At 39.5% G+C, this 17075-nt stretch overlaps 1 protein-coding gene and 1 pseudogene across 1 annotated transcript; both read left to right on the top strand.

The window, feature by feature from the left end:
- The first annotated feature begins 2294 nt into the window (after nucleotides 1-2294).
- LOC131633101 (subtilisin-like protease SBT4.14) lies at nucleotides 2295-11625 on the top strand (annotated as a pseudogene).
- Nucleotides 11626-11627: 2 nt separating this feature from the next.
- Nucleotides 11628-12698, top strand: LOC131633102 (uncharacterized). Its single transcript, XM_058903816.1, has one exon. It carries the CDS (start codon nucleotides 11628-11630, stop codon nucleotides 12696-12698), a length of 1071 nt encoding a protein of 356 aa, XP_058759799.1.
- Nucleotides 12699-17075: the final 4377 nt, after the last annotated feature.

Raw genomic sequence — 17075 nt, forward strand, 5'->3', positions numbered from 1 at the left:
AACGAGAATTGCTATCCCCTTCCGACAACCAAGTTTGCCTAGATTTTAGACGAAGCAAACCTTCCTTCTTGTTGAGATTCTCCCAAAAGACTTCCACCTCTTTGGCCCTTTTTTGAACCACATCATCCGGAACATTACCTGGTGAGCATCGCGGTGGCTCATGGTACAGACAAGACCGATTACCCACTGGAAGAACGAAATTATCAACCTTGGCGCCCAAATTCATCACTTCCCTCATCTTCTTCCTCACCGCCTTAGAATTGGAGATTTTTTTGCACTGTTTGTCGAAGGAAAGAGCTGCATCTTGATCCACCCCTGAAACGTATTTTTTCCTTTCCAAACTCAGTGGCCCCTTTAGTTTGAGAGACAAACACGTTTCTTTTTCTTCAGACTTTGGATTACAAACTGAGTTTGGCCCAATAGAGATAATAGGCCCAATACCATTTGTCTTACCCGAGAGTTTAAAATCCTCTTTGCCAATATTATTAATCAAAATGCCACCTGGTCCCACAAACTGTGCCACCTCATCCATAGCACAAAGGCTATTGTTGTCTTCAGTAGGACGTTCCACCTTTTTAGGAGAAAGGGATGAAAAGCTATCTGAACAGCTAATAGATGAACTTTTCAAAACAGATTTTTCCAAAACAATGCAATTGCAATTAATGCTCGCAGCACTCCCCCTGCGAACCTCTGTCTCTTTCATTACCTCGGCTGGAAAAGAGGAAGAGTCACCATCAGCCTTTGCCGCCGTTTGGGGAGTCGTGCCACAGAAAGACCTTCTCTTCTTCTCAGCCGCCACCGGTGCAAAGCTACTTTCCGACGACCATGAGCGCAACTCAGAATCACCGTATAGACTTTCTACTCCTGAGGAAACATCGTCACTATCCACCTTATTCATTGGTTCTTCTATAATCAACAGTTTAAACCAAGTACCATCCAGACACACCTCAACCTTGTTTCTTATAATATCCTTAGAACTAGTAAACACCATGAAGGAGAGAACGTCAAATCTGCTTGGAACAGAATCGAGGAAATCCCAGTTGGCAACAAAACCGATATCTGTAAGAAGAGCCTCAATGAATCTAGCATTCAAGACATGACTAGGAATACCAAACACAGACATCCATGTTGCTCTGAAACATTCGACGTCCGTTGGTCTCCACTCCCTTATTTCCTTGAACCACCTTTCAATCCATTCACCACCATCCTTCATCAGCACCTCCAGATCTCCGGGAACCAACTCCTCGAGCAAACAGAGATTCGGCCCTGGGGGGTTGCACGAATAGAGAAGATACCTTCCTCCACCAGACTTTTGCTCACTCCGAAAGCGAAACCCGGTTTTCTAACAACTCCAACCTTAGCCTTCTCGAATTTCTTCGAATCTGCTTCCTCCGACTTAAAGAAGAAGGCTTTACAAGCCTCCTCACCGGCAGGTTGAACTCCTGAGTAGCAACCTTTAACAGCATCCACAAAGCTCTTTGAAGAATTTGGACCTGCATTGTTGAATCCACCATGAACAGCCTTCGAACTCCCACCCTTGTGATTACCCCCCCAGCGCCCTGAGTCCAACACCAGGATTAACCTTCAACTCAACAGGCTTTCTTTTGAACTTAGAAAGGTTAGCACTAATCTTCCTTCCTTCAATCCATATATTATCAAGCTTAACCTCCAAAGTCCTCTCATCAGTAACACCCACAAACCTCACGAAGCTATATCTGTGGCCCCTCCAATCGAGCTTCGGAGGAATGACTATCTCCTCAATCTCTCATAACTCTTTGAATTCAAAGAAGAGGTCCTTAGCTCTCCAACGTACTCCAAAGTCGGTTACAAAGAACGTACACTTAACACCTCCATGCACAACGCTTCCGGTATTCTTCCATATATCCCATCTGAAGGAACGTGAAACAGAACTAGGCTTCCCTTTCTTCCTCCCTACGTCTTGCCACTCTCCTGCTCTAGATTCCATGTTGATCCAGCCCAGCAACGATGAAAAACACTCAAACCCTAGCAGACTCTCTCTCTAGTTTTCTCTCTCATCTAACAACTTTATTCTAATAATAGATTAATGTATCTCTCTCTAGTTTCAATCTGGTTTAACTTGAAACTATGCCATGGTGAATAATAGATTAATGTATTCAAGGCAATATGAGGCTTGCATTGGAATTCAAGGAATAGGAGAGTCCTAATTCAAAGGTTTCTTTAGTTTTAAGCAATATATATCTACTACACTTGAAAGTGATGTGCATGCCTTACAAACTCTAAACAAACTAGTTTAAACTTGAAACGTGCTAAACATGTTTTCTCAGAAACCTACCAACTCATACTCACTTCTTTGGCTTCCAATACTGCTGATTCTACTAAGCAATGTTTCGGTTTATGGTGTTAAACAAAAGGCAATCACTTTCTTTCATCTAATATGTTAGTTTTTTTTTGTTCTTTGTTAATAACTTAGACACCATTTGTATGGTTTGCAGAACTTTTACATTGTTTTCTTAGAAGCTCATTCGGTTAGTAGGGAAAAAGCAGTAGAGAGTCATTTAAATATTCTCTCAGCTGTTAAACAAAGGTAGCCACAGTTCAAGCCTAAAATCATATAAAAGTGAGCAATGTAGCTTATGTTCAATAAAATACGACGTCGGTGTTTTAATCTTTGTTTACTTAGCAGCCATGTTGAAGCCAAAGAATCCATAGTATACAGATATACAAAGAGCTTTAATGCATTTGCTGCTAAACTCTCTGAGGATGAAGCCAACAAGTTATCTGGCATGACACCATTTTTCTATACTAATCCTTTCATATCTTTATGAATTGAATTCTATATATTTAATCTTTTATTTATTTATTTTTATTGTGCAGCCATGAATGAAGTGGTCTCAGTATTTCCGAATCAGTACCGCAAGCTACACACAACAAGATCATGGAATTTTATTGGATTACCTTTGACAGCTAAGAGAAAACTGAAGTCACAGAGTGACACAATTGTTGCTCTTTTGGATACAGGTTTATAATTCCTTTCAAGTTTCAACTCATTTTCATTTTTTTTGTTTGTTTTATATTTCCGTGTTCTTTATGATAGTGTTATGAGAACATAAACTTCTTGGTTAATTGAGAAATGATAAACAATATTGCTTTAGTAGCAAGGTATGTGATCATAGTTAGTTATGGTGGGACTGCTATACAATAGCATGGCCTCTAACAAACTTCTAACCGCCTTAACAAACTTCTAACCGCCTAACTAACAATTAACTACTTAGGTTGCTTGAGTAACAAGTTAGTCTAACTAACTTGTTACTAGTATGCAGAACCGTCTTAAGTTTCTGGAGGCACTGTGTAGGTTAGCCACGATTCAACCATGACAAAACAATTATATGCTCTATTTAACCACATTTTAACATTAACAAAGATTTTATGAGACCTTATTTATGTACGATTTAACCGTGGAAAATTTTAGGTTCAGTGTGGTAGTCCGTCTTGCACGCCCTCAAAGACGGTCCTGCTAATATGGTAAAAATGTTGTGTGGTGTGATAGATAGATTTTATGTAATTGTAATTCATGATGTAGGGATCACTCCTGAGTTTCAAAGCTTCAAGGATGATGGATTTGGCCCTCCACCTGCTAAATGGAAAGGAACTTGTCACAAATTTGTTAATTTCTGATCCGTCTGATGTATTATCTACCATAGATGTGGAAGGGCATGGAACTCATACTGCATCTACCGCAGCAGGCAATCATGTATCAAATGCAAGTCTCTTTGGATTAGCAAAGGGGACGGCTCGAGGGGCGGTGCCTTCAGCCAGGTTGGCGATTTACAAAGTGTGCTGGACAGAAGATGGATGTGCTGATATGGACATACTTGCTGCATTTGAGGCTGCCATACACGACGGCGTGGATGTCATATCAGTTTCGTTAGGCGGAGGAAATGCAAATTATGTGCAGGACTGTATAGCAATCGGCGGATTTCATGCCATGAGGAAAGGCATAATCACAGTCGCCTCAGCTGGAAATGGTGGTCCAACTTTGGCAACTGTCGTAAATAATGCGCCGTGGATTGTCACAGTAGCTGCTAGTGGCATTGATAGGGACTTCCAGAGCATTATAGAGATGGGAAGTAGAAAAAATGTTTCTGTAAGTTTTTATTCATTTTGACACATCACACATACTCTACATATATAACCATAACATTAGGAATTATGCAGGGAGAAGGAGTAAGCACTTTTAGTCCAAAACAAAAGCAGTACCCTCTTGTTAATGGGATGGACGCAGCGCGAGACTCTTCAAGCAAGGAAAATGCTAAGTAATTTCCGCTTTGATTTTCAACACTACCCGATTTAGTTTCTTAAATAACAAGGAAACTTGAAAACTTTGGCAGGTATTATGATGATGCCGACTCCTTAGATCCAAAAAAAGTGAAAGGAAAGATTGTTTACTGCCGATTTAGGACATGGGGCACTGATGCTTTAGTGAAAGCAATAGGAGGCATTGGTACTATAGTTGAAAATGATCAATTTCTAGATGTTGCTCAAATATTCAGTGCTCCTGCTACCTTTGTGAATCAAAGCACAGGTCAAATTATTACCAATTATATACAATCTACAAGGTAAAACATTCTCTTGCTTGTTTTCTAAGTAACCTTCTTACTCGATTATCTAAAAACATAAATATCTTGTTCAACAAAGATCACCTTCAGCAGTGATACATAAGAGCAATGAAGTGAAAATACCAGCTCCATTTGTCGCATCTTTTTCATCTAGAGGCCCGAATCCAGGATCTCAGCATGTCCTCAAGGTACCAATAGTTGCTAGTTTTCTTCCATTTTTACGATTATAGCTACTTGATTATTTAGTAATCTCTTGTATGCAGCCTGATATAACAGCTCCTGGCATTAACATCTTGGCAGCATATACACTTAAAACTTCGATTACTGGTTTAGAAGGCGACACTCAATTTTCCGAATTTACACTAATGTCTGGTACTTCCATGTCATGCCCTCATGTTTCCGGAGTAGCAGCATACGTGAAATCGTTTCACCCGGATTGGACTCCTGCTGCAATCAGATCAGCCATAATTACCACAGGTGAAAAATCAAAGCTTATTTCTACTCCGCTTCAGACATTTCGCATAACTAATGTTGTTATATTCTTTGTGAAGCTAAACCTATGAGCCAGAAATTTAACAAGGAAGCCGAGTTTGCATTTGGTGCTGGTCAAGTTAACCCAACAAAACTCTGAACCCTGGTTTAGTATTGTTGAACACGGGTAAAGATTACAACGATAATATTACATAAAATTAAAGTTACATATTGTTGAACACGGGTAGGTGGGGATGAGAGAGTGGTGGAGAGAAAAAAAAGGCTTCCAAATTTCAAAAGGTTTTTTATTCTTTTAATAAAAATACGTACTACTGTAAGTAACAAATGACGGAGGAGGTGTAACCGGGGCCGGAACATATGACGGAGGAGGTGGATGTCCGGAGGAAGAAGAACCGGAGGTACGTCCACCGCGAGACAAAGGAACCAATCAATGTAAGCTATAGTTTATCATTATCATCAGGGGACGTCATTACAAAAAATTGGGAAAAAAATCTTATTATTTTTAATCTTGATTTTTTAGAAATGACGTCCCCAGATGATAATGATAAACTATAGCTTACATTGATTGGCTCCTTTGTCTCGCGGTGGACGTACCTCCGGTTCTTCTTCCTCCGAACATCCACCTCCTCCGTCATATGTTCCGACCCCGGTTACCACTTCCAAAAACTAACATGATAAATCCAATACAAAAACACTGTGCGATACAATCCGAAATCAGAACAAAACAAAACAAAACACGTCAAACAAAACAAAAACATGTTATTCTGCCCGACGAGCGTTACAAAATACACATCAAACAAAATAAAAACACGTTATTCTTCCCGACGAGCGAACTCCTCCGAATGAAGATAATTATACCAATCCTCATCCCACTCAGTATCAGAACCATCAGCGTTGATCACGCCTGAAGGCTGAGCCTGCACGTCCGAGCCATGGATCCCCAGGGGACGAGAAGCAGAACCAGTCAAAAGCTTCTTCTTCTCCTTCACCTCCTTCACCTCCTTCACCTCCTTCTTTGAAGAACCCTTTCTTCCCTTAGCGCCCTCTTTAGAAGACGCCCTCTTTAGAAGACGCTGTCCTGCGTGCTGGTTGGTTGCCTGACATGTTCCTGTAAACAATTGAAAACGATTAATATGCATAGACAAAATAAAAAACAAAAAAATTTGAACTTCTTATACATTTCGGAAGTTCATTTCCGAAAACTGGGATGGAGGTGTTTTCGGAAATGAACTTCCAAAACACCCCTGCGATGGAGTTTTCTGCAACTTCCATGGCAGACCCCTAAACCAAACTTCAAACCAAATCAAAATGCTTCTAAACAACCTAAATACTACTAACAACCTAACCATATATCATTTATGCAATTAAAACCCTAAATAACATGCATTTGAATAATAGATCTAAAAATTTCAAAACTTACAAAGTGTTAGGATTGAGGGCTTTTGAATGTTGTTTAGCAGTGTGATTGGAGCCTTGATACAGCTTTGGAATTCTGTTTGCACAAATTTTTGCCTTTGCCACTTTTTGTATTGATTTAGGGTATATGATTGGGGGAGGGGGAGTGTTTTGATAAATCTGCAGAAATCGCAGTATTTCGGAAGTGAACTTCCGAAATAATGGTTTCGGAAATGAACTTCCGAAATAAGTCAAATTTTTCAAAAAAAGACGCTTTCGGAAATGAACTTCCGAAGCAGGGGTATTTTGGAATTTTCGCTGGGGGTGACCCCCATAGGGAGGTGGCTAAAGAAATTTTCTTTTAATATATGTAAAAAATTTAAGAAAATCAAAATATTTTAAATTTGTATATAAATTATATAAATAAATTTAACGAAATACATGAAATTTAAATTCAGTTAAATTAATCAAAATTAATGATAAAAATAAGTTTATTATATAATATTATACTATAAAAATATAACAAAAATTTTAATTTTTTTCGTCTCGGTTAATCTCATTAATTCTTCGATTACGTTTCACTAAATTGAGAATTATTAACACTATTTCAAAATTTATTGTATAGTTTAGATGTTATTAAAAATATTAAAAAAAATAGGGTTAAATACGTTTCTAGTCCCTATAAATATGCGACCTTGCATTTTTAGTCCCTATAAAATTTTCCTTCAATGAATGGTCCTTCTAAAATTTTTATGCATGCAATTTCAGTCCCTACTATTTTCTAAAATTTTAAAAACTGTTTAATTACCCTTTAATTTTTAAATTTTTGAATAATTTTTTTTATATATGTTTAGAATACTGTAAAATATTTATTTACCAAATTTTAGAATTTTTTAAGACTAGAAGAATTAAATATGAATTTTCCAAATTTCAAAAAATAATGATAAAAGTAATGAAAATCTCAACTTAGAAATTAAATTTTGAGTTTCTTTTTTTTTCAGGAACTTTTTAAAACATTATGAACATGTTTGCAAAGTAATCATTCTAAAATACATATTGGTTTGACAGTAGGAACAAAAATTAGGTGCATAATAATTTTATAAGTACCATTTATTGAAGGAAAATTTTATAGGGACTAAAAACATATTTAACCCAAAAATAAATATTAAACGTTGAACCATAATATATATCGAAGGGTAAAAATAGATTTTTGTTAAAATAATAAGGATATAAATAGAAGAAAAAGTCACAAGTTAAAAGCTACAAGCTCAAAAGCTACTTCAAATAGCTTTTCAAAAAAAAGACAAAAGCTAGTAAAAAAACTAAAAACAGTTACCAAACAGAGCTTTTTTATTGAAAATTTCTTTAGCCACCTCCCTATGGGGGGTCACCCCCAACGAAAATCCCAAAATACCCCTGCTTCAGAAATGAACTTCCGAAGCGTTTTTTTTTTAAAAAATTCCATAATTCGGAAGTTCATCTCCGAAAACACCTCATGGGGGGTGTCTTCGGAGATGAACTTCCGAAAACACCTCATGGGGGGTGAATTCGGAAGTTCATTTCCGAATTATGCAGAAACTGTGTTTTTTTTTTATGTTTTTTCTTAAACAGTCTCGCATTTTAATTAAACGCAAACGCCAAATAAAATAAGCAACAGATAAACTGAAAATACTAATACGATAAATAAAATCCAAATAATATATACAAGCCAAACCAAATAGTAATAGTGTGCGCAATATACAATCCGAAAACAAAAAATAAATAAACCCGACCACTACTGGGTGTGCCTAACCCTCTCACCCTGAGCCCTCCTCTGCCGCCTGTACCCCGCCGCACGGCCCGCATCAGTGACGATCGCCTCCATCACGGCGACTGCGTCTGGACCGCCCTGATGAACGACACCCCGATCCAAGGCGTCCCGCCCAAGCATCTCTATCCGCTGGCAGATCGGCAGGAGATCAATGGCGTGGTCATCCTCGGCCTGCTGGTTCTCCAGGATCTCCTCATGTGCTGGCCTAGGAGCGTCGGGAACGTCGAGTCTCAGTAGAGGATGGGACACCCGGTAGAACCATGTGACGTACCCCTCCTCACTGTGCCAGTCCTGTGTGACCCGAGTGAGACGGTACTCCTGCGGTACCACATGCTGCTGCCACTCCGCCCATATGGCAGTGAGCTGCACTCGGGTCACTGTGTCGGGAGCAGCCTCAAAGGGTGACCTGGGTATCTGCTGCACGAATCCGAACTGACGCATGCACCGCTCAGGGAGATACCGGACCATGATGCCGGTCCCGCATGCCAACCAGCCTGAATATAGAGCAATGCCGTCAAAGGGGACAATCTGGGCGTAGTCGGCGAACGGCCTCCAGGTGACGTCGTCGTGCATCGTGCGGTCCAAGTACAGACGGTATGGTCCCACCGCATCGTTCCACCTCTGGAGAGCGTATCTGGCGGCCCTGGGCATGGCGTCCACGTACGCAGGATCGATGTGAAAGCCGTGGATGCGGGAGAAGTAGGAGATGATCCAGCTCTGAAACAGAAACACGATAATGTATTAAAAATAAATACGAAACATAAATAAATAAATAAATACGATAATGTATTAAAATAAAACGTACCGTAAGTAGTGTGCAGGATCCGGCCAACTGCCTCCTCCTCCAGTTGGAGGCCTCATTCAGCTTCTGGTAGAGGTATGTCAGAGTAGCTGCCCCCCAGTTCCACTGGTGAACGGTATCCAGATCCATGAAGTAGCGGAGGTAGGTCACGTCGACGTACCTGGCACTCTTGTCCACAAAGCATGCAGCGCCTACCACATGCATGTACCAGCACCGGAGAGCGCAGCCGCGGTGATACTCTGTGAACAGCTCGTTATCCGCACCCTCAGCCTCGGCAGCCGCGTCCAGATGATGCTCAAAATAAGTGCTCAGTGTGGTGAACCGGACATGAGGCCCAGAAGTCGTGGCGCACTCATAGTGAGCAACCTCGTGCTCCATGCCCAAGTAGAGCATCATCCACTCAATGGCCTCCACCCTCTGGATCTTGGAGTGGGTCAACAGCGGCCCCCTAATCGGCAGGTGGAGAAGACACTGCACGTCGTGCAAGGTGATCGTCATCTCCCCAACCGGCAAGTGGAAAGAGGACGTCTCCTTGTGCCAGCGCTCCACAAATGCCCCCTGCATACCGGTGCTGATCGTGGTGTACCCCGTCATGCAGAGCCCTGAACCTCGCACATGGTCGTTAAACCACTCAGCTGCTGGTTTAAACAGACCGAAAATCTTGCGGGCGTGGTTGACCATTTTCAGCGGCTCTTTCTCCTGTTACAAAAAAAAACAAATAAGCGACATATATTAAATAAGCGGACATATATTAAATAAGCGACAAATAAACGGTTAGATTATAAAAAATGGTGACAAATAAACGGTTAAATTAAAAAAATACCTCTCCCTCCCAGATCCGCCGAGCGACGTGATCGTGGTAGTGAATCAGCACGGAAGTGTCAAAGGGCCCTCCCGGATAGCCATCCTCCTGCTCATCCTCCTCCCCGGCTGGAGGGTCAACATCCGGTACACCCTCTGGCTCGTAGTATGGCACTGGCACCTCCTCCTCCTCCTCCTCCTCCTCCTCCTCCTCTCGCTGGCGGGAAGAAGATACCCGAGCCAGCTGACTCCTAGATCCTGAAGCAGATGTACCCTCTCCCACGTGCACGGGAACTCGCACACGGCGTCCCCGACCCTGCCCCCGTACCTGGGTCGACGCCAGCTGCGCCGCCGCCCGCTCGCGTCTAGCCGACGCAGTCTGAGACTCTCTCCCCTGTCTGATGCGTGCTGGTTGGTTGCCTGACATGTTCCTGTAAACAATTGAAATCGATTAATATGCGAGACAAAAGAAGAAACAAAAATAATTGAAATTCTGATACAGTTCGGAAGTTCATTTTCGAAAACTGGGATGGAGGTGTTTTCGGAAATGAACTTCCGAAACACCCCTGCGTTGGAGTTTTCTGCAACTCCCATGGCAGACCCCAAAACCAAACATCAAACCTATGTCTACACATTCTAAACATCCTAAATATCAGTATATACCTAACCTAATACATTTTTTGCTATTTGTAAACACCCTAATATACATTTTAATCATAGATCTTAAAATCAAAATGCTTACCGATTGAATGGATTTGAGGACTTTTGAATGTAATAGAGCAAGTAGTTGGAGCCTTTGAGGTAGCTTGGAACTGGTTTGCACAAAAATCTCTTGGGGTGTGAGTTTGGAAGAAGATTAGGGTAAATGATTAGGGGGAGGGGGCTGTTTTGCTTAATCTGCAAAACGCGCAGTATTTCGGAAATGAACTTCCGAAATGGTGTTTTCGGAAGTGCATTTCCGAAATAAGTCAAATTTTTTAAAAAAAAAGGCGCTTTCGGAGATGCATCTCCGAAAACACCTTTTTCATGCATTTCGGAAGTTCATTTCCGAAGTCAGGGGTATTCTGGGTTTTTCACCAGAGGTGAGCTAGAAGGTTGGGAGGTGGCCAAAGAAATTCCCTTTTTATTTATATGAGCTGAAAAGTTAAAAGCTAAAAACTCTATTTATGGCCTTACCAAAGAGACTCTAAATAATCATACACACCCATATACCAAATGTATAAACGTCAACGAAATGGTCTGCTAAAGATAAAATAAATACCCTTTGCACACAATTTCTTAATATATATCTTATCAATTAAAGAGATACAATTTCTTATCAATTAAGCAAACAGATATTTTACATTTAAAAAGAGTTTATACCAAAATTGAAAGAAAAAAAATACTAAAAATGGCGAGGCATACAATATCTTATCAACTAAGCAAACAAATTTCACATTTAAAAAAATAGTATATACCAAAAATGAAAAAGATTGGTAATATATTTCATTTCATAGGTAGCAAATTTCTCGCTGATTTGTGTTTATTTAAAAGCTTTTCTGTTTCAGTTTGTTGTCATTCTCTCAATTCATATCATGGTTGCCATAACATATAAGAAAAAGGTTAATGGTTCTCACATTCCATATGAACTTGCTTTATGTATACTCTCTAAATTGCCCCTTAAACCCCTCAAACGATTCACGTGTGTTCATCATGGTCTCTTTTATTTGAAAACTCTCAATTCATGAACATGTTCCACACAAATTTCTTCATATCCAAACCTAATGAGGATTGTGAAAACACCTCTCTTCTCTTAAATTTTGTAAGTGAAAAACAAGTCACCGAAGACTCTTTGTCGAAGCTTTCCGGTGATAGGTTTGAAGATATGGTTATAATGGATTGGCCACCTCCTTTTGAAGAGGATCATGCAAATATGCTAATGTTAGGTTCTTCCAGTGTTAATGGAATTATTTGTCTCTATCAAGATTATAGCGATGGAACACCAATTGTATTATGGAACCCTGCTACTAAGGAAACCAAGGTCCTTCCTCCTAGCTTTCAATTATATAACGGGAAAATTGAGTTTAACCCTCCTCCTAGTGCATTTGGTTATGATTGTGTTACACATGACTACAAAGTGCTTCGGAATGTTTTGTTTTTACCTGAAGACTCTCCGTATGCATTTTCTAAAGGTCCGTGGTTGTTTTTGCCTGAGAAGGATAGTCCTCTTTGGGAGCTTTTAATGGATGACGATCACAAGTTTTGGTCGGAGGAATATATTGACCCACACCCTTTCCGGGAGATATATAGCCTAAAAAATAATAATTGGAGAAAACTCAATCACATTGATACGCCATTGCCTTTTACGACATGTCGTTCTCTGGTGAACTCAAATGAATTGTGCCATTTTTTGGAGGGCGGGGATAAAATGTTTTCGTTTGACTTTAGCAATGAGAAGTTCATTCAAACAGTTTTACCCTCAGATTCAAATTTCAAGTATCATTCTGAGAACCAACACCTCCTGATTTTAAATGAGTCAGTTGCTTTCACTTGTTATGATTGCGAAAATAATTTTCATATATGGATTTTGGGCAAACTCAGTGTAAAAGAATCATGGACTAAAGTCTTAACTATAGGACCCGGAAATGACCTTAGTTATTCTATTATTGGAGCATGGAAGAGCCATATATTACTCTCAGTTTATCCTAAGATAGCCCGGTATAATTTAAGTACCCGAAATTTTGAGGAATTTGACTTTTACATATGGAAAGTTATAATTTACAAGGAAGTTCTTAGTTCTATGGAAAGAATGAAAAATTGAATGTTGTTGTAGTCTTATATCAAGGCATTCAACCAAGAGGTTTAGGGACATGATTACCAGATTTTGAATTTTATGAATGCTATCAAAATTGGGTTGTTAGTTTCCCAATTTAATGGATTATTAAATATTGGTATTATTGTTTTGGTTTATATTTGAAATATCTTATTATTAGTCATATTCTATCCTGCCAAACATTTTTGTATTTAGGTATTGTATGCTTATTTTATGCTTTTAATCAGTTTTATCAGCTTGGCTAGGCTAAGAAATGAGTAATCTGCATGGTGCAAAAGGTTGCAAGCTAGCTATGAGTTTTATTGACATGCAGGAACTCATTAACTTGTGTAACTGTGAAGTAGCTACTATGATATGCTCTATTCAATTAAAATTGTAAACATGAAAACTATACAGACTTATTATTATTTCTCTTAGATTAGCATGAAGAACATGGATACATTCTTATAAGAAATCAAGTGAATCATCCATCACAATTCAAAGTTCAAACTCTTAAACATGTATTGAAGCATGCTCACTAACTCACTCTACTGGTTGTTTTCAGTTAGTTAAAATTGGTTACAAGTTTGTTATTACACTTGAGTCATGCTACTGTGTTCTGCAGACTAGCTAGCTTATGGTGTCTATCACCTCATTGTATATATTTGTAAACCCTTGCTTCATTTCATTTTAATGAGAATCACCTCTTCATTATGTTCATTGTGAGTTCATAATATGGTATCAAGCCCTAACCAATGAACAACTCGTTTCTCATACATTGTTCACCATCTTCTTGTAGAAGATTTTTTTCTTCCCTCGTTCTTGATTCTTCCTTCTGGTGCAGTTTCTTTATCTGTTCTTGATCCTTTGTTGTGTTGCAGTTTTTTTTCTGCACTTGTGTTCTTCACCATTCCATAGTGTCTTACTGTTAATTTCGAATCCGTTTTCTGTTACTCATCGATCCAACATGCCGCCGCGCCCCGCCCCAAATTCGCAGCTTGATCTTGATTCAATCTACTACATTCATCCTAGTGAAGGTCCCAATTCTGTTACTATCACTCCTAAGCTTGACGGTTCCAATTATCTAACATGGAATCGATCGATGCAACGTGCTTTAGGCGCCAAGAACAAGCTCAAATTCATCGATGGTTCCACTGAGATTCTTGATGAAGATCACCTAAATTTCATCCAATGGCAACGATGCAATCATCTCATTCTCTCTTGGATCATCAATTCGGTTAGTGATCAAATTGCTTCTTCAATCCTTTTTCATGAGTATGCTGTAGATGCTTGGAAAGATTTGCATGAGCGATTCTCCAAAGCTGATCGAATTCGCATTTTAACCCTTCGTTCTTCAATCAATAATCTGAAACAAAATACCAAATCTGTCATGGAGTATTTTCTTGAGATTAAAGGCTTATGGGAAGAGCTTAATTCTCATAGACCATTGCCCATATGTACTTGTGCTCATCGATGTAGGTGTCAAGCTGTGCAAAAGGCTCAAGAACATAGACTTGAGGAGCAAGTTATTCAATTTCTTACTGGTTTAAATGATAATTTCTCTGCTGTTAGAACTAAAATCTTGATCATGGATCCTTTGCCATCCATGAATCGCATCTACTCTCTTGTGGTTCAAGAAGAGAGCCATCATAAGAATGCTACACCACCTGATGATTCTGCTATTCTTATTAATGCTGCTCAACGATATGATCCTAAACACAAGGGTGGATCTTACAATTCCAAAAATTCTCCTCGTGTGTGTACGTTCTGCAATAGAACTGGTCACACTGTTGATTTCTGTTACCAAAAGCATGGTCATCCCAATTTTAACAAAAACAAGGCATCTGTGAACGCAAGCCAAGTCGAGACCCCTCCTACTGATATCACCACAAATCCCTCTGCTGCAGTAAATCCAGTTTCTCTTACTCAGACTCAATATGATCAACTCATCACCTTGCTTCAAAACTCAAATGTTTTTGCACCTTCCAGTACCTCTACCTCTAATCAAGTGTATGCCAACCATCCTTCACCTGATCATACCTCAGGTATTGTTTGCAATATCACTCTTCCTAATCATTATTTTCCACACTCATGGATATTGGATTCTGGTGCCAATGACCATGTATGCTCCTCACTGAATTTGTTTAGCTCATATTACAAAATTGCTCCTGTTAAAATAACCCTCCCTAATGGTAATTGCACAATTGTTCAATATGCTGGCAACATCATTTTCACTCCTGTGTTGTACCTTAATCATGTTTTATTTGCACCTAACTTCAATTTGAATCTAATATCCATCTCCAAACTGTGTCATAACTTGCATTGTTCTGCAATTTTCTCTGTTGATCAATGTCTTCTGCAGGAAGTGAATTCATTGAGGACGATTGGTTTGGGTAGAAAAGAGAATGGCTTGTACATATTGCAAATAAAGGATCCTCATTCTGCAATAGCCAACTCACCTCACCAGTACCAACATCTTCAAGCCAACTCCTGCAGTTCCAAAGATTGTTTTCCCTTACCTCATAACCAGAATATTGTAATCCCTAAAACTGCCATATGGCACTTTAGACTTGGCCATGTATCTTCCAAGAGAATAGCTCACAAGTCCAAAATGTATTCTTCTTTTGATTTTGATAATCATGCCACCTGTGATATATGCCATTTGGCCAAACAAAGAAAATTGCCTTATCATTCTAGTCCTTCTATTGCATCTCACAAATTTGAACTCTTACATTTTGACATATGGGGTCCCTTAGCCACCCCTTCTATACACAATCACAAATATTTTCTAACCATTCTTGATGATCACACTCGATTTGTTTGGATCATTTTAATCAAATCAAAATCTGAGGTATCTCTACATGTGCAGAACTTTATTACCATGATTATTAATCAATTCCATGTTACACCTAAAACTGTCAGGTCAGATAATGGACCTGAGTTTTTGCTCCACCAGTTTTACTCATCCAAAGGCATCTCACACCATAGATCATGTGTTGAAAACCCACAACAAAATGGTCGAGTAGAACGCAAACACCAACATCTCTTGAATGTAGGAAGAGCTATTCTCTACCAATCCAAACTTCCAAAGTCCTTTTGGTCCTATGCTATTCAATTTGCCACTTTTATCATTAACCGTGTTCCTACACCCCTTCTCAAAAACAAATCACCTTACCAACTCCTCCATGATACTATCCCTGATTTAGACACCTTCAAGGTGTTTGGCTCATTATGTTATGCCTCCACACTTCAAGCTCATCGCACCAAACTTGACCCTCGTGCTAGGAAATCCATTTTTCTTGGATACAAGCCTGGTATGAAAGGTTATATCCTGTTGGACTTCCACACCAATGAAATTTTTGTGTCCCGTAATGTTGTTTTCCATGAACACATTTTACCTTACAAACCAAGCACTCATAACCTGTATACATCTTGGTCATATTTCCCTTCCAAACCCTCTGCCACTACAGCTACCCCTGTCCAGCTTTTCCCTATTACCATAGACAATCCTTCAACTGTTAGCACCCCTGACCAGCCTTCCATCACTCCTCCTGATGGTGCCATTTCAACTCATCCTCCTGACGATACTACTTCATCTAACCCTTCCATAAATCCAACTAACACTCTCCCTAACCCTCCTCCTAAATCCTTTCCAAGAATGAGGCAACCTCCCTCTTATTTGCAGGATTACATTTGCAATTCTCTCACTGCCTCAGACCAAGAGTCTCCAGGTATTCCTTATCCTATGTCCAATTATATCTCCTATGAACATCTGTCTTCAGCTTATTCACACTTTGCCTTGTCCTTGGTTTCTAATGTTGAACCTAAGTCTTACACTGAAGCTTCTAAACATGAATGCTGGAAACAAGCTATGATGCTTGAACTCTCAGCCCTTGAGAAGAATGGTACTTGGCAAATTGTTGATATTCCACCAGGTGTTAAACCTATCGGTTGTCGCTGGGTGTACAAGATCAAATATTTAGCTGATGGTTCTATTGAACGATTCAAGGCACGATTAGTAGCTAAGGGTTATAATCAGATTGAGGGTCTTGATTACTTTGATACCTACTCACCAGTTGCTAAAATCACCACTGTGCGAACCATTATTGCTCTTGCCTCGTGTAAACAATGGCACATACACCAACTTGATGTAAACAATGCGTTCTTACATGATTATCCCTCTTGGTGTTCATACTAGTAAGCCTCATCAAGTGTGCAAACTCATTAAATCCCTATATGGTCTTAAACAGGCCAGCAGAAAATGGTATGAGCGTCTTACAAATTTCCTTACTACACATCATTACACTCAAGCCACCTCAGATCACTCACTGTTTGTGAAGTCCACAACCTCCTCCATCACAATACTCCTTGTTTATGTTGATGATG

The sequence above is a fragment of the Vicia villosa genome, unplaced genomic scaffold (assembly GCF_029867415.1).
Source record: "Vicia villosa cultivar HV-30 ecotype Madison, WI unplaced genomic scaffold, Vvil1.0 ctg.001069F_1_1, whole genome shotgun sequence".
NCBI classification, from domain to species: Eukaryota; Viridiplantae; Streptophyta; class Magnoliopsida; order Fabales; family Fabaceae; genus Vicia; species Vicia villosa.